At 42.0% G+C, this 14,255-nt stretch overlaps 1 protein-coding gene across 8 annotated transcripts in view; it reads right to left on the bottom strand.

Annotated features, from left to right (window-relative positions):
- Nucleotides 1-14,255, bottom strand: part of NFATC2 (nuclear factor of activated T cells 2) — a 145,306-nt gene that overhangs the window by 88,848 nt on the left and 42,203 nt on the right. For all 8 annotated transcript variants that reach the window (XM_006129435.4, XM_006129436.4, XM_006129437.4 and 5 more), the window contains exons 4-5: nt 3,852-4,054; nt 1,046-1,218 (exon numbers count right to left, since the gene is read on the bottom strand). In XM_006129435.4, coding sequence (XP_006129497.1) covers nt 1,046-1,218; nt 3,852-4,054 — 376 coding nt within the window. The remainder of the gene's footprint in view (nt 1-1,045; nt 1,219-3,851; nt 4,055-14,255) is intronic.

The following is a 14,255-nucleotide window of genomic DNA, read 5'->3' as shown; positions in this document are numbered from 1 at the left end:
CTTATTACAAACCAGCCTTTGTTCCTGGACATGAGTCATGCAGTGAAAGTAGTAAAAATTGTTCACGATGTATTTGTGAAATCCCCAAACAATTGAGAAATCTCCCATTACCAACAAAAAGTCTCACAGAATGTGCACAGAACAGACAAGTAGGTGGAGCCCTTCCAGAAATGATCTTGAGGTTTGGGTGCACTGTGTTAGGGTATGTCTACACTTGCACTCTAGTTCGAACTAGGGGTGCAAATGTAGGCGACTGAAATTGCTAATGAAGCCAGGATTTAAATATACCACGCTTCATTAGCATGATCTCGCTGGCGCGTTACTCCTCTCAACAGCTGATTCGAAAGTGAAAGTGCGCACCGGGACGCGTTAGCTCAAACCAAACCCCTTGGTTCGAACTAACATTTTATGTTTATGAAAATGAAGTGGGGAAAATTTAAATCCCCGTTTCATTTGCAATTGCGCTGTGGCTAATCTGCATCCCTTTTCCGCAAAAGGGGTGCAGTCTAGACACAGTCAAGATGTATTACACACACACATACACGCACACAACCACAAAGACAGAAAAGAGAACAACTTATCTGTCAGAAGGCTCCAGTTACAAGGAGCTAATGTTATAGTGGATTTTCAAAATGCTCACTGGAAATTAGACATCTAGGCACTTTTGAAAATCCTGCTATAAGCCTTTTCCACCCCCATAGTTATATGTTTCTGCCTGGGTCACAAACCCTATCACCAAATTCTGCCATGTTTGGAGCCTGTGTGCATCTCTAGAACCAGAACCTGCAACTCTGCACGCCTGGACAATCCTTGCTCATTGAGAAATCCTCTAATTTCAATAGAACTACATTCATCCGTAAGGATAATTCACATGAATGAGAACTCTGAGATCAGGCCCCTGATCTGGGCTATGAGTCACACAAAGCCAACCAGTGAGAAAGACACGTACAGTATGTGGGATGTGCTAATTTCCCTTTCTGGAATGTGAGGTCCATGAAATGTAATAAGTAGGGGAGGCGCCAAGATAATGTAGCATGCAACTTACAGCATTCAATGGGATTAGATGCCGCTTGCAAAGAGACTATTCTGCCACTGGATTCAGGGATGTGCACACGGAAGACAAGCCGCACCCGGGTGTTCTTCCTTCCAATGTCCGTCTCCCCTTTCCTCAGTTCGATGTCCGCATTCCTCAACTTCAAAATCCCCGCACAGTCAATGCTGGTAAACAAAGAGAAGTCATGCTATGTATGCATATGCCAATGTTTCTGCTCTCAAACATTTCAAAGCCATTTAAAAGGTAAGAGGGCTAAACCAGTTTGCCTCAATGGTTTTAAAGAAGCTAAGATAACAGAAGCTCTGAATTCTTTTTCCATTTTTAATTTAGACACTACAGTTACAATGACCAAGGGATTTCAGCAACATGACTAGGTAGTTGTGTACCTTATTTGTGGCTGCTAGTGCTGCAAATTCATGCACAATCACCATGGTTGTGTGTACATATAGTTAGCTGCACACCTAGCTAGGCAATTGTGCATGCAAGTGCAATGATCAGCTACTATGATGATTAACATGATACCAGTCATCTGAAGAAACTCCGGTCATTTGAAGAAGTGGGCTGTGCCCACGAAAGCTCATGGTACCATCTACATGTTTTGTTAGTCTATAAAGTGCTACCAGGCCATTTGTTGTTTTTTAAGTTTAACATGGTACCAGTGCATAGACAGCTGTGTATTCGTTGTAATTGCACGATCAAATGAGAGACACGGTGCATGTACATTCTCCTGAAAATGTGTATGTACAAACTTAAAACTCAAGATTCCGTAAACCAAAAATAAAATAAGTGATGCGCTGTAGGAGTTACAACAGGATTCTATCTTCGGTTGTGACAATGGGCAAGTTATCTTGGGCAAATTATTTACCTTCTGGGCTCCATATGTAAGGTAGTGCTCACTCTCCCTTGAACTACAGCATTGTTATGAGGATTAGAGAGCAAAGCATTTGAGATTATCAGATAGAAAATACTATTAACTATTTCAGGAAACATAGCTATTAAAAAGGTATTTTAACCTCAACTATAGATGCATGGTCTTGTGAAAGTTAACATCAACATTTTGGAGACTTGAACCTAAAATCTGCTTCCTAAAAAAAATGTGTAGGTCATTATAGTAGTTTTATTATTTTTGCCATTCATATTTGTTTACTGTTGTGTGATTGCTCATGAAGGAATGGCAGTGTAGCCTCACTTTGTTTCTAGGTTTGCTTAAAGATTGGGATGCTCACTTCTATTCATGTTGAAGTGGGGGTGGAGAAAGGAGCAATGAAGCACTTGTTGGGGGGAGGAAGAATTTTATAGATTTTGCAACAAGGCACAGTTTTTTAACAAAACAGGATAAAATGTGTGTCTCTACCAGCTTTACTCATATCCATTTTAAATAGTGGGATATTCCCTTTCTCCAAACCATCCTATAGCTGTTTGGAACATATTCAAGATGAAATTTCAGACTTTTTTTTCTGTTGCTCTATTTGAATATCTATTATATATTTTGAAGAGTTTGTTTGCTTGTGGATTTGTTTGTGCAAAATAAAATCATACTTTGCGATAACCTACGGATACCAAATTTTGCATAAACAATCCTGCCACTTAAGTTAGTTGAATGAACTGCTTTTTTACATTGTATTATGCTGGTTTAAAGGTTTAAATAATTTTCTTTTTTGTGGGGGGAGGGTTGTGATTACCTACAGATACCAAATTTTGCATAAACAATCCTGCCACTTAAATTAGCTGAGTGAACTACTTTTTACACCAGAATATGTTGGGTGAAAGATTTAAATAATTATTTTTTAACTGGAAAAAAGTCATTACTATTGTGATTAGAGGCAAGCACATTAATAAAAAATGCGAATACATATATTTAATTGCTTGACTTTTCCTATACGTGTAATCTACACAAAATTATTTTGTCGGGTCAACGACAGGCCTTATCTGCTAGTTACAAACATAAGAGGAGTGAGCATGGCCCATTACATAGAGCAAAGGGTTGCCAGCTTTGGGTGGTATATTCCTGGAGGTTTCATCATATGACATACTCTTTAATTAAAGATTAATCTTTAATTCCTGGAGATTCTAGGGCAATCTTAGAGGGGCTAGCAACCCTTACTGGACAAAGAATGCAAAACACCTGCATTCTAGTTCTGATGCTAGGTGATTAAACTAGAGCAACACACCTCACCCCTCAGTTTGGTTATCTGAAAAATGGGAATAATGTGACTGACTTCCTTTATAAAGCACTTTGATATTTATGGATGAAAAATTCTGTGAAGCAGCTGGGTGTTGTTATTAGTATTGTACCTTGAAGATAAATCAGCAAGACAGTCTAGACTCCAAAAGCTACTCTAATGACTCTCTAAAAAAGGGAGAATTTCTGAGTTGCAACATGGCTTGCCAGAATTCTGAGTTCTAGATGATGTACAGCTGATGATATCTTTCTATGACCCAAATCCATCCTCCTCCCCGCACTGTTATATGTGCCTCCACTCTGCACAATATTTACACATTTCCTTCAGTTCAAACCATTATTCACTGCAGCAAGGTTTCTCCCATCCCATAAAAACCATCATAAATACTCCAAAACCCAAGTCATTCACACTAGGAACATTTATACCACTCTGGCATCATAAAAGGGGTCTTCAGTGGTATAAATTACATTGACACCAAAGAATCTAGAACTCCTCTCCAGTACAGGAAGTTAATTCATGTAAGTGCCTCCTCTCCAAACAAGGAATTTCCCATGCAAATTAATTCTGCTTTATCTCTGCTAGAAATAAGAGATTTGCTGCAATAGCATCCTTACGTTGCTCTCATGTTGTTTTTGGGCTCCAGAGGGATCTCTAGAACTTTGGTGTTGCCTATGATTTTCTCATAGCTGGTGGTAGTAACAGTTTTCCCGGTTATGCGATGGACTTGATAGAAAGCATGAGGTTTAAGTATCCGTTCATCTGCTGTCCCAATGAAGATCTGAAGACCCAAGGGTTTGTTTTCCATATAACCATGAAGCTGTCAAGAAATCAAGTTTGTTAGCACATGCTGTACTCTCAATATCCTCAATTATTTAGAAGTTAAAACAAATGCACAATACTAAAACCAGTTTCATCTCATCTCATGTAAATGGGATTTTTCCCCCCAGAAGTATCTTCTGGAGACCTTGGTGTATATGAACTATATCTAAGAAAAGATGAATTATTCATTATCCTTTATTTTCCACAGAGAAAAGAAACCATATTGTCTCTATTATGTTTGATTGCAAGCTTTAAAAAGAACTGGGAAGTAACAGGGGAAGTTCTTGACTGTTTGACTCATTCAGCCATTTTTTAAGCAGACAGACAGGAAGAGGGATACTGGTATTTGGCTCAGACTGAGTTTTGAAGCAAAGACTATCTTGTTGTTCTGTGTTTGTACAGCACCTAGCACAATAGGATCCTAGTCCATGGCAGCAGGACTTAATAAAATAATAACAATAATAATAAATGAGCGCAAGTTTTTTAAGTACATTTGCTAAGAGATGAGCGAAACAGGGCTAGAATTTCTCTCTAGGCCAGAAATCAGGGAATCTATCTCTTTGTTTATTAACTTTAAATATTATTCATCAAATCATTCAAAATTTCTGACATCTCTGAACATTAAAAACAGACATATCTATCACACAGTCAGGGTTCTAGCTGAAAAGGACTTTTATGGCCTGAGGCATACTAAATTTGTTTTCAATTAGTTTGCCCGCATACAAAATCTTGATGAAGCCATACAAAGCAAATAATACTGGAAGATCAGAGAACAAAACCATTAAGCTAATAGCATTCATGGCCAAAATCTATTTTTTTTCTTTTCACCAATCAGCAGGAGGTAGCCTTCCATAGATGGATTAATTTATTCCCCATACCCCCTGAAAGAGACCACATGCAGCATCAGTGCTTTGCTAGCAACTTTCCCATGGTATGGTAAATGTAAAGTGACACTCATTGTCCTCTGATCCATTATGATTCATATAGCATATATTTACCATACTTACGAAGACAGGATCTTTATCCCAGAGATCTTACAACCTAAGGGCACAATTTTGCTACCTTTAATCAAACAAATAGTCCCACTGAAGTCAATGAAACTTAAGTTCCAAGAAAATGAGGCCTTCTCTACACCAAAAAGGAAGATCACAGCTGCTGCCATTGAGTTTCTGGAGTTCGATTTAGCAAATATAGTTAAGACTCGGTAAATCAAACTCAGAGGGTGCCCCTGCCAGCATTTAGCACTCCTCCTTTTGTGGGGAGTAAGGGAAGCCAGCAGGAGCATTGGCTCCCATCAGCCTTCAACTGCAGGCAGCTGCCCAGTTTGGCTTAAGGTAAGATGACTCCAGCTATGTATTCTACGTAGCTGGGGGTGCGTACCTTAAGCGAAGCTGCCAGGTCTAGTGTAGACCTGGCCTAAGGATCACTTGTGTGAGTAAAAGAGTTATGTGATCAAGCCCAGGCACAGCTCAGTGTAATACATGGGATGAGAGTTCAGATGTAAGACGGCCTGGAGATATGGCTAATGGAGAGATCAGCCGAGGGTGATTTGTGGAAGTGGATTTGGATGAATGATGTGAAGAAGCAAAGAGAGCGTATTGTAAGCCACAGAAGTAGAATGAAAGATGGTGCCTCATCAAGAACATGAGAAAGATGAAGGCAGCAATTAGGAGATTTAAGTTTCTTATGCTATGTACTTAATACATTTTAAGTTGGTAGAAGTTGTGTCACTCGGGGGGTGGGATAATCCTCCTCCTTGAATGACGTATGTTACACCAATCTAAGTGCTGGTGTGCACAGTGACAGCTGTGTCTGTGAGCGAGTTTCTCCTGCCAACATTGCTCATGAGGCCTGGAGTATTTAAATCAACAGGAGAGCTCTCTCCCCTTGGTTCAGAGCATTTGCACCAGGAACACTAGAGCAGTACAGCTGTGAGTTCTGTGGTGTAGCCATAGCCTGAGTCTTCTGGGACAAAGAACCATATAGTAAAGGAAAAAAGCTATGTGGAAGGGGAAGATTCTTCTTTGACTGATGGTCCCTATTGTATTCCATTGTGGGGTTATACACATACACACATGACGAAGGGGAAAAAACGTTTTAAGTATTCAGCACAGGATGGTGAACCATGAAATCCTGAAAGCTAATTCTGCCTCTGCCACTGATTTGCTGTCTGGCCTTGGGTATATCACATAACTTCTCAGTGCTTCAGTGTTTGGTTCTGTACAATGTGGCTAATGACCCCTTGGGGTGTTGTGAGTATTAACAAATTAACATTTTATGCAGCACTTTGCAGAGAGAAACTAGTGAACAGAGTAAAACTGTAGATTAAGGCTTTATTTTAAAAGGATCTTTCCTCAAAGATTGGATTATTAAGAAATCTTTGTCTTCATAAGTATTCACCTAAATTACACAATCCAGCCAGCTACTTGGCATTTAAATGCAGTTAAGGAACAAGACCTGGTTTACTTCCAGAATATTACTAACTGCTATACTACATAGATGCAGAAAATATGAGCAGATCATTGAGAGAAACATGATTTTTTTTTTTTTTTTTGGCCCTTCTAAACAAGTTCTCATCTTCTAAACAAACTCAGAAAAAGACAGAGTTTTCATTATGATTATATGCTGCCATAGTCTAGAGGGAAAGGGCATATTGCTAAATTCTACTCAGGTTAAATGGGAGTTTTGTTGGAATAACGAATATAGGGTCATCTCCCATGGCCAAGGTGTTGTCCCGGCTTACGTTTTATACTTCTTTCAACAAAATAGAAAATAAACATCCAGATTTCAGGATAGAGACTGAAAATTGGGAATTATTTCTGACTAGAAAACCTTGGTGGAGAATATTTTGGGGTATTATAAGGTAAGCTATTCACAATACAACTCCCCCAAACTATATACAGAGGGGACTGGAGAAAACCCAACTCCTTTGAGTCACATTTCCCACAAGGGGAAAGAGAAGCCAGACGTGATGTGTACCTTTCCATACTCTATTTTTGGATTTTAAGATCCTAGGGTACGTCTACACTACAGCGCTAGTTCGAACTAACTTAGTTCGAATTAGTTAATTCGAACTAAGCTAGTTCGAACTAACGCATCTAGAACTAAAAACTAGTTCGAACTAGCGTTTTGCTAGTTCGAACTAGCAAGTCCACATTGAGTGGACTCTGAACAGGGCTTAAGGATGGCCGGAAGCAGTGCCGGCAGGGCATTAGAGGAGGACTTAGAGCATGGAGATGCTGTCTCAGGCTAGCCGAGGGCTGCGCTTAAAGGGTCCTGACCCCCACCCCAGACAGACAGTTCTAAGGGGTGCCCCGCTTGAAAACCAGTCCTGGATTGGAGTGCCCGAGTACCCACACTGGGCACATCACACCACTCGGCCATCAGCCCGGCTGCACTTGCCGCAGGCTGCCATCTGGGGAGAGGGGGCAATTGGGGGGCTGCAGGAGAGTTTCCACCCCCAGAAGCCCGCAGAGCCAGCCCAGTCCTCCCCATTGGGGGCTCGTACCCCATTCCTCCCTCACCTCCTTCCACTTACCCTTCCCTAGCCCCCCTTCTTATTGATGTACAAAATAAAGATAACGTTTCTTCCAACATTGACTCTGTCTTTATTGAACAAAACTGGGGGAGACTGGGAAAAGGAGGTGGGAGAGGGGAAGAGAAAGGCTGGGAGAGGGGAGGGCAACTAACATGATCAGGGGTTGGGAACAGGTCCCATATGAAGAGAGGCTACAGAGACTGGGACTGTTCAGCTTAGAAAAGAGGAGATGGAGGGGGGACAGGATAGAGGTCTCTAAAAGCAGGGTTTGGGTGGAGAGGGTGCATTCAGAAAAGTTCTTCATTAGTTCCCATAAAGAAGGACTAGAGAACACCAAAGGAAAGGAATGGGTAGCAGGCTTGAAACTAGTAAGAGACAGTTGTTGTTCCCAAAGCAAATAGTTAACCTGTGGAACTCCTTGCTGCAGGAGGCTGTGAAGGCTACAACTAGAACAGAGTTGAAAGGGAAGTGAGATCAAGTCATGGAGGTTGGGTCCATGGAGTCCTATTAGCCAGAGGGTAGGAGTGGTGTCCCTGCCCAAAGTTTGTGGAAGGCTGGAGAGGGATGGCACGAGACAAATGGCTTGGTCACTGTCTTCGGTCCATCCCCTCCAGGGTCCCTAGGGTTGGCCGCTGTTGGCAGACAGGCTACTGGGCTAGATGGACCTTTGGTCTGACCCAGGACAGCCATTGTAAGCTCAGGGCTCAGTGTCGGGGGTCTCAGTGGACCCCCTTGATTTTCATGTACACCTGGTCCTGGGTGGCCAGGCTGGCAGCTCTCCTGCCCTAGACGGCCACTTTCCTGTGCCTAGTGCGGAGATTGTGGACGAGGTCCACGATGTCTGCACTAGCCCAGGAAGGTGCCCGCCTCTTGCGGTCCAGGGCAAGCTCCCGGGAGCCGCCAGCCTGGTCCCGGCAAGAGGGGGTGGGCTGGGGGGCATCGGGTGGGTGGCTCTGTGCCGTGCCAGGTGCAGGGTCTGCTAGCTGGGTGCTGGCAGGCTTGCACCTGGCACGGGCACCGTAGCCAGCCCGTGCCCCTTTAAGGGGTCCGGGGCCGGGAGGGGGGCATAGAGTTTCCCTGGTGTTGGCCAGAGTGGCCACCAGGGAAACCTGGGGAGGGCTAGCCTCCCACTAGTTCGAACTAAAGGGCTACACAGCCCTTAGTTCGAACTAGCTAGTTCGAACTAGGCGTTAGTCCTCGTAAAATGAGGTTTACCTAGTTCGAACTAAGCGCTCCGCTAGTTCGATTCAAATTCGAACTAGCGGAGCGCTAGTGTAGCACCTATTAAAGTTAGTTCGAACTAACGTCCGTTAGTTCGAACTAACTTTGTAGTGTAGACATACCCCTATTTCTTTTAGTAGAAAAGGTTTTTAAAAAACAACAACTATTGCTTTTGCATAACGCTCATATGTTAACATAGTCAGACATGGGCTGGTCTATAACCTGAGGAAATGCAAGGCACTTTGGCAGGTAAACAAATAACATCATTCAGAAAACAAGGAGACTTTTCTTGTTTGGTTTGCTGCAGCAATTGGGTTTTATAAACAAAATGGAAATGTGTGGCATGATTTGACTCACCACTTCATAAACAAGGTTCATTCATGTATTCTACATTGCATCTCTGTATCAATGTCAGTTAAAAATTATGTCTGTGTTTAAGTGAATTATGGCTCTGATTTTCAGAACTAAAAAGCCACACTTTCAATTGCAAAATCTCTGTGCATTTGCCTCTATATTACCATGGTTGTGAGTATGTGTATTAGAAGTCCAATGAACACACAATTACAACACAAAGTTGCAGTAACTGTTACCACAAATTAGGCAAGCAAATGAACATGAAATACTTGTGCATTTCTAAACAAATGGGCCAGTATAGTCTACAAATGGATGTTAACACAAATCCAAAATTCTCCAAACCTTTTAGGAAGGAATTTAAAATTCAAATCTAGAGCCAGATCTGATTTGACCCCATACCAATAATCGGCTGAACCAAAACACCTGTTTGGAATAACTTTCAACTTTGGAAAACCCGAGTGCATCCCTAATGTATCACATACAATGCTCTTTGAATGAATCCCATCACTTTGGATTTAAAAGGCAAATCCTTTAACATTGCTTAGTTATTGCAACTGAAAGCTGCATTATAGTGGTACTTTATAGTGTACATCATTGATAGAGGGGTAAATTTCCTAGAGTCTTTGTGCATGCTCACATAACCCATACACCTTCTGGGTGTATGGGTGTGGTGTACTCTCACACATATTGCACACACAGATATTGGTGTCTACATGAAATTTAGACTGACTTTCTTTGAAATACATTTACTGACTTAAGTTTACATTTATCACCATACAACTTATAAAAAGCAGAGCATTGCCCCATCAAAGACACTGCTGATATTGCTGTAAGATGTGAGTCATAGCCCCTTTGTACAAATGGGAAATAAGATGCACAGAGGTTAAGTGATTTGCCTATAGTCACACAGTGAAACAGGAATGAAGTGGGGATAAGAAAAACAGGTCCTCTGTTTTGTACTAGTGGACTAGTACACTAGAAGAATTCTAAATTAATCTGGTACTCCAAAAATGAAATTGTAACAACTTCTGTCACCATCAGCATATGCTATTTATACATCGGTATTGTTATTTGATGGTCTTGTTTTTTTAAATTTGTAGACTTTTAGAGACAGTTTTTTGCAGGCATTTGTTTTGGACACCTTCACTACAGAAAATTACACCCCTGGCTGCCTGTTGAGGGCAGGCAGATTGTGATGCATATTGCACAAAGACTAATGAAAGACCCCTGCAAATCTTGTGGGCACCCATCAGGAGGTCCATGGCAAATCTGACCCTATGTGATAGAAGTGCAAGTGGCATGACAAAATGGAAGGGAATTTTTTCCCCCTTCATCCCAGCAGAGCTTCTCCTGCTCAGAACTTGCAGGTCTTTCTCACCTGATGGGGGATAAAGCCGCATCTTTAAAGCTGATCTCACAAACCTTCCTGTCTAGACAACACAAGCCACTGACAGAATGAATGTATAAAATGAACAAATGAATTCACTGGCCATACTCTTTTTGTTTGCTTGAAACTGATCAGCTCTTGCTTATTTCAGTTCACCAAGGTCTGAGAGCCGGTCTGTTAACTGTTGCATATTACTTGCTATCTCCCTTTGGAAGTCATGTCAGCTTCCCTCTGAATGAGATGTGTGTATACGTGTTGGTGGATGTGCGCGTGCGGTCAGCTTTTAAAATAACGCACTGGTGATTCAGAGAGACCGCTATCAACCTTTGGTGAAAAGTGGGAAAACAGACCTGCACTGGTTACATTTAATTAGAAGTAAATACAAAGCAGCGTGACAAATCGCTTCCGCCTACTGCTTCCCTTTTCCTGCTGTACATGAAAAGATAAGAAAACACTTAGAAGCTCTCTCCTAGGTTTACAAGGAGTGGCACAGGATTTCAGCATGCAGCTCCCTCTAGCTCAAACTGGAGCAGTGTGCCTGCTAAATTCCTTATACCCTGTTAGCCATGGAGAGGGTTTCCCAAGTGACACCAAAGGCTCTCCAAGTTTTTGACATTATGAATTACTTCCCCAACCAAATTCTTCATCTTCTCTGTGTCTATTGAAATGCTCAGCCACATGAAAAGGACACGACTGAGGAGATCGGGTGAAGATATACTCATTTAAGTACCTCCTGCTTATGTCAACATTTTCTGGCTTGGCTTCTGCATTCATCTCCAGGGAGGAAAAATTTTACATGTAGTGTCTAATCATTCCAAGAGTGCCTGCAGACTTTTTTTCCAACCTGAACTGAAAATCCTAATTCTCTTGTCCCATGGACACCAGAATACCAATAGCTGTCACTAAGCACAGAGGCCTCATCCAACCTCTGCATCATATAGCAGCTGGTGTTAACGTTTGCATCAAGCAATAAAGGGGAAACTTGTCACATGTTTTTGTTCAATGTGGTCGGGACATTCCAAGAGAACACAAGCGAGAAGAACTCTCTTCCCTAGTTCTTTTATTACTTACAGAAACAGCCTAAAAAGACCTCAGATGATTATCATTTGAACATCTGATTCTGCTATATGGTGAATTTTTGTTATGCTCATTTTTAATGTATTTTATTTTGATGAGATTGGATTAAAAAGCCAAGGGCCTGAATCTCATTTACTCTAATGACCTTCTAATAAGATTCAGGCCCCAAAATCTGGGATTTCTGTTTCCTAAAAAGACTGTACTGGATTAGGCTAGAGCTCTGGGGAAGAGGAGGCAATAGTTAGAGTAAGTGATAAAGCATGAGATTTCCTATGGGTTCTATTCCACACCTCCATGGGGTAATTGGAGAACAAAATGCTTTTCACTATTACTAGCATGTGATTTTCTCCTCTTACAAGCACTGGTGTAGCTAAGACATACTCTTCCTCAGCAGATTTATATAGGCTTGGTTATCTTTCCTGGAGTGTGACCAAAACAAATAAACCAACAGATAACTCTAGGAGGTCAACCAACAAAAATGGGCCTTTTAAAGGGAACAGACTCAAATGAAAGAGGATAGGTCAGTGAGGAGCAACCTAGGCTAGTAAGTGGCCACATGAGTGGCCCACTTTCATCTCCATGGGCTGCAAAATTGTTATAACCAACATGATCTCCTGGGTTCGGGTCGTTTTGCTAACTGCGTTTGCCTACCTAGAATTTGCGGAGTGTGCCAACTGAACCCTAGCAGCGCTTTGATTGGATGCAGAGGGAGAGCACGGATCTCACAATGTTGTGTGAAATCAGCACGCACCTCACTTCACATGCCCTTGCTTTAAATGTGTGTCACTTTAATAACACTGGTGGGAAAAAAAACTATGCAGCTGAAAACCAGCAGAATCTGGCTACCCTTCCCATGGGCAAAGGTCAACAAAATGTCTCAGGGGCCACACACAGAACCCAAAAGGGCCACTTGTGGCTCTTGGGCTGCAGGTTGCCCACCACTGGGGTAGATGATTTCTACATAAAGGGACATATGTAGCAGCTGGTTATGACTTTGCAGGTGTATTAATAGACGAGATATACGGGTATTATTTTATAGTTATGAATAAGATTTATAATACATGCATGATAATGTTAAGGGCAAACTGTATAATTTAAAGGATTCTATTTTCTGTTCACAGATGTTCATGACAAAAATAAAAAGTTTATATAAATAGCAACATACCCATCCTCTCTGTCTCAGGTAAAGCACAAAGAGTCTAATTTACCACTGGTGTAATTCTACGAACTTAGGCTATGTTGTCACTACATGTTAAGCACAAGCTAAGCAATTCTGGGGAAAGTTAACCCATATTTGCAATAACATGATCACATTACTGGACTGTCATGCTCTGCTTCCACACTGGCTCTGTACGTGGACATTTCACGCAGTAGAGCTATCTGGACATGCATCCCAAGATTCATAGTCTTGCAATTCAATATGCTGCCCTATGCTTTCATTGACAAGTGGTGACACAATGTATTCACCCAGTCTAGGGATTGTGGGGAAACATGGTCTACAATCACAGAATTCATTTCCTAGCATGGCCTCTCCAGGGGTTCATCTCAACGTTGGCCAGTGTGTGTATGAGGAACCTTTCTCCCCTCTTTGTGCTAATCCTATGTTCCTTCTTTAGGGACAGATTATTCCCTCTGGCCTGTCTCTATGTAAATTGTGAGTCAGGGTCCCTTAAGTGCCCCCAATATCTCTAGCTATCCTCTGAAAAGAACCCTCTATTACAAGGAATGGTTTTAGAACTGCCACACACCTATCTTGTGCTTGTCCCAGCTGGGGGGTAGGAATCATGTTATAAGCTGGCCTCGTTAGCTGCTTCAGTTTCCCCACTTTCCACTGGGCTCAGCCCCAGCAACATTGAGCTGTGCCTCACTTTCCACTCTTTCAGCTGAGCTATTGCCTGCAGCAACCCTGAGCTGTGTATGAAACTGGAGAAACTACAAACAGGAAGCTGAGCAGAGGGGCGGCAGCAGCTAAGCAGAGGCAGACTAATTGTGTGTGGCTCCTAACTCCTATTGAAATTAACACAAGTTAGGTGTCTGGTCGGAAGACCGATGGGAAGGGAGGGGAGGACTATCACATCTCAATTGTGGTTACTGCTTGCAGCTGCCTGGCTTCACTGCAGTCACTTCATAAGAATTATTAACAACTACCACAGAATCTGTCTTATATAGCTCAAGGTTGCCTTGTTGTGTAACATTGATAAAGGTGTGGGGAATACAGAGCTGGTTAAAGGGAAAACCCAGCCTGAGCCTTCAGTAAAGACGAGATGGCACTGCAAGGGAGCAGCCTCTTTGAGTGGGGAGAGGCGAAGGAGAGAGAAGTGTCACTCGCTTAAATGTTTCTTTTGCATCCCACTACTACAGTCCACTAATACACATCTCAGATTTCCTGGCAGTCAGAAGTGAGAATGATGCTTCATATCCCAAATCCAATGTACATCCTGCAGAATAGTTACTTGGTTTATAACTGTCTATACAGTCCCTTGAGACTCTACTGTGTAATTTAGACATAGCACACTGCGGGTGTGTCTACACAGCAAATGGCTGTTATTCCGAAATAACAATGCGAGTATCTACACAGCAATTCCGTTATTTCGAAATAATTTCCAAATAATGGACAGCTTA

The sequence above is a fragment of the Pelodiscus sinensis genome, chromosome 18, assembly GCF_049634645.1.
Source record: "Pelodiscus sinensis isolate JC-2024 chromosome 18, ASM4963464v1, whole genome shotgun sequence".
In the NCBI taxonomy this organism is placed as follows: domain Eukaryota; kingdom Metazoa; phylum Chordata; order Testudines; family Trionychidae; genus Pelodiscus; species Pelodiscus sinensis.
This window is presented reverse-complemented; position numbering and strand designations above follow the sequence as displayed.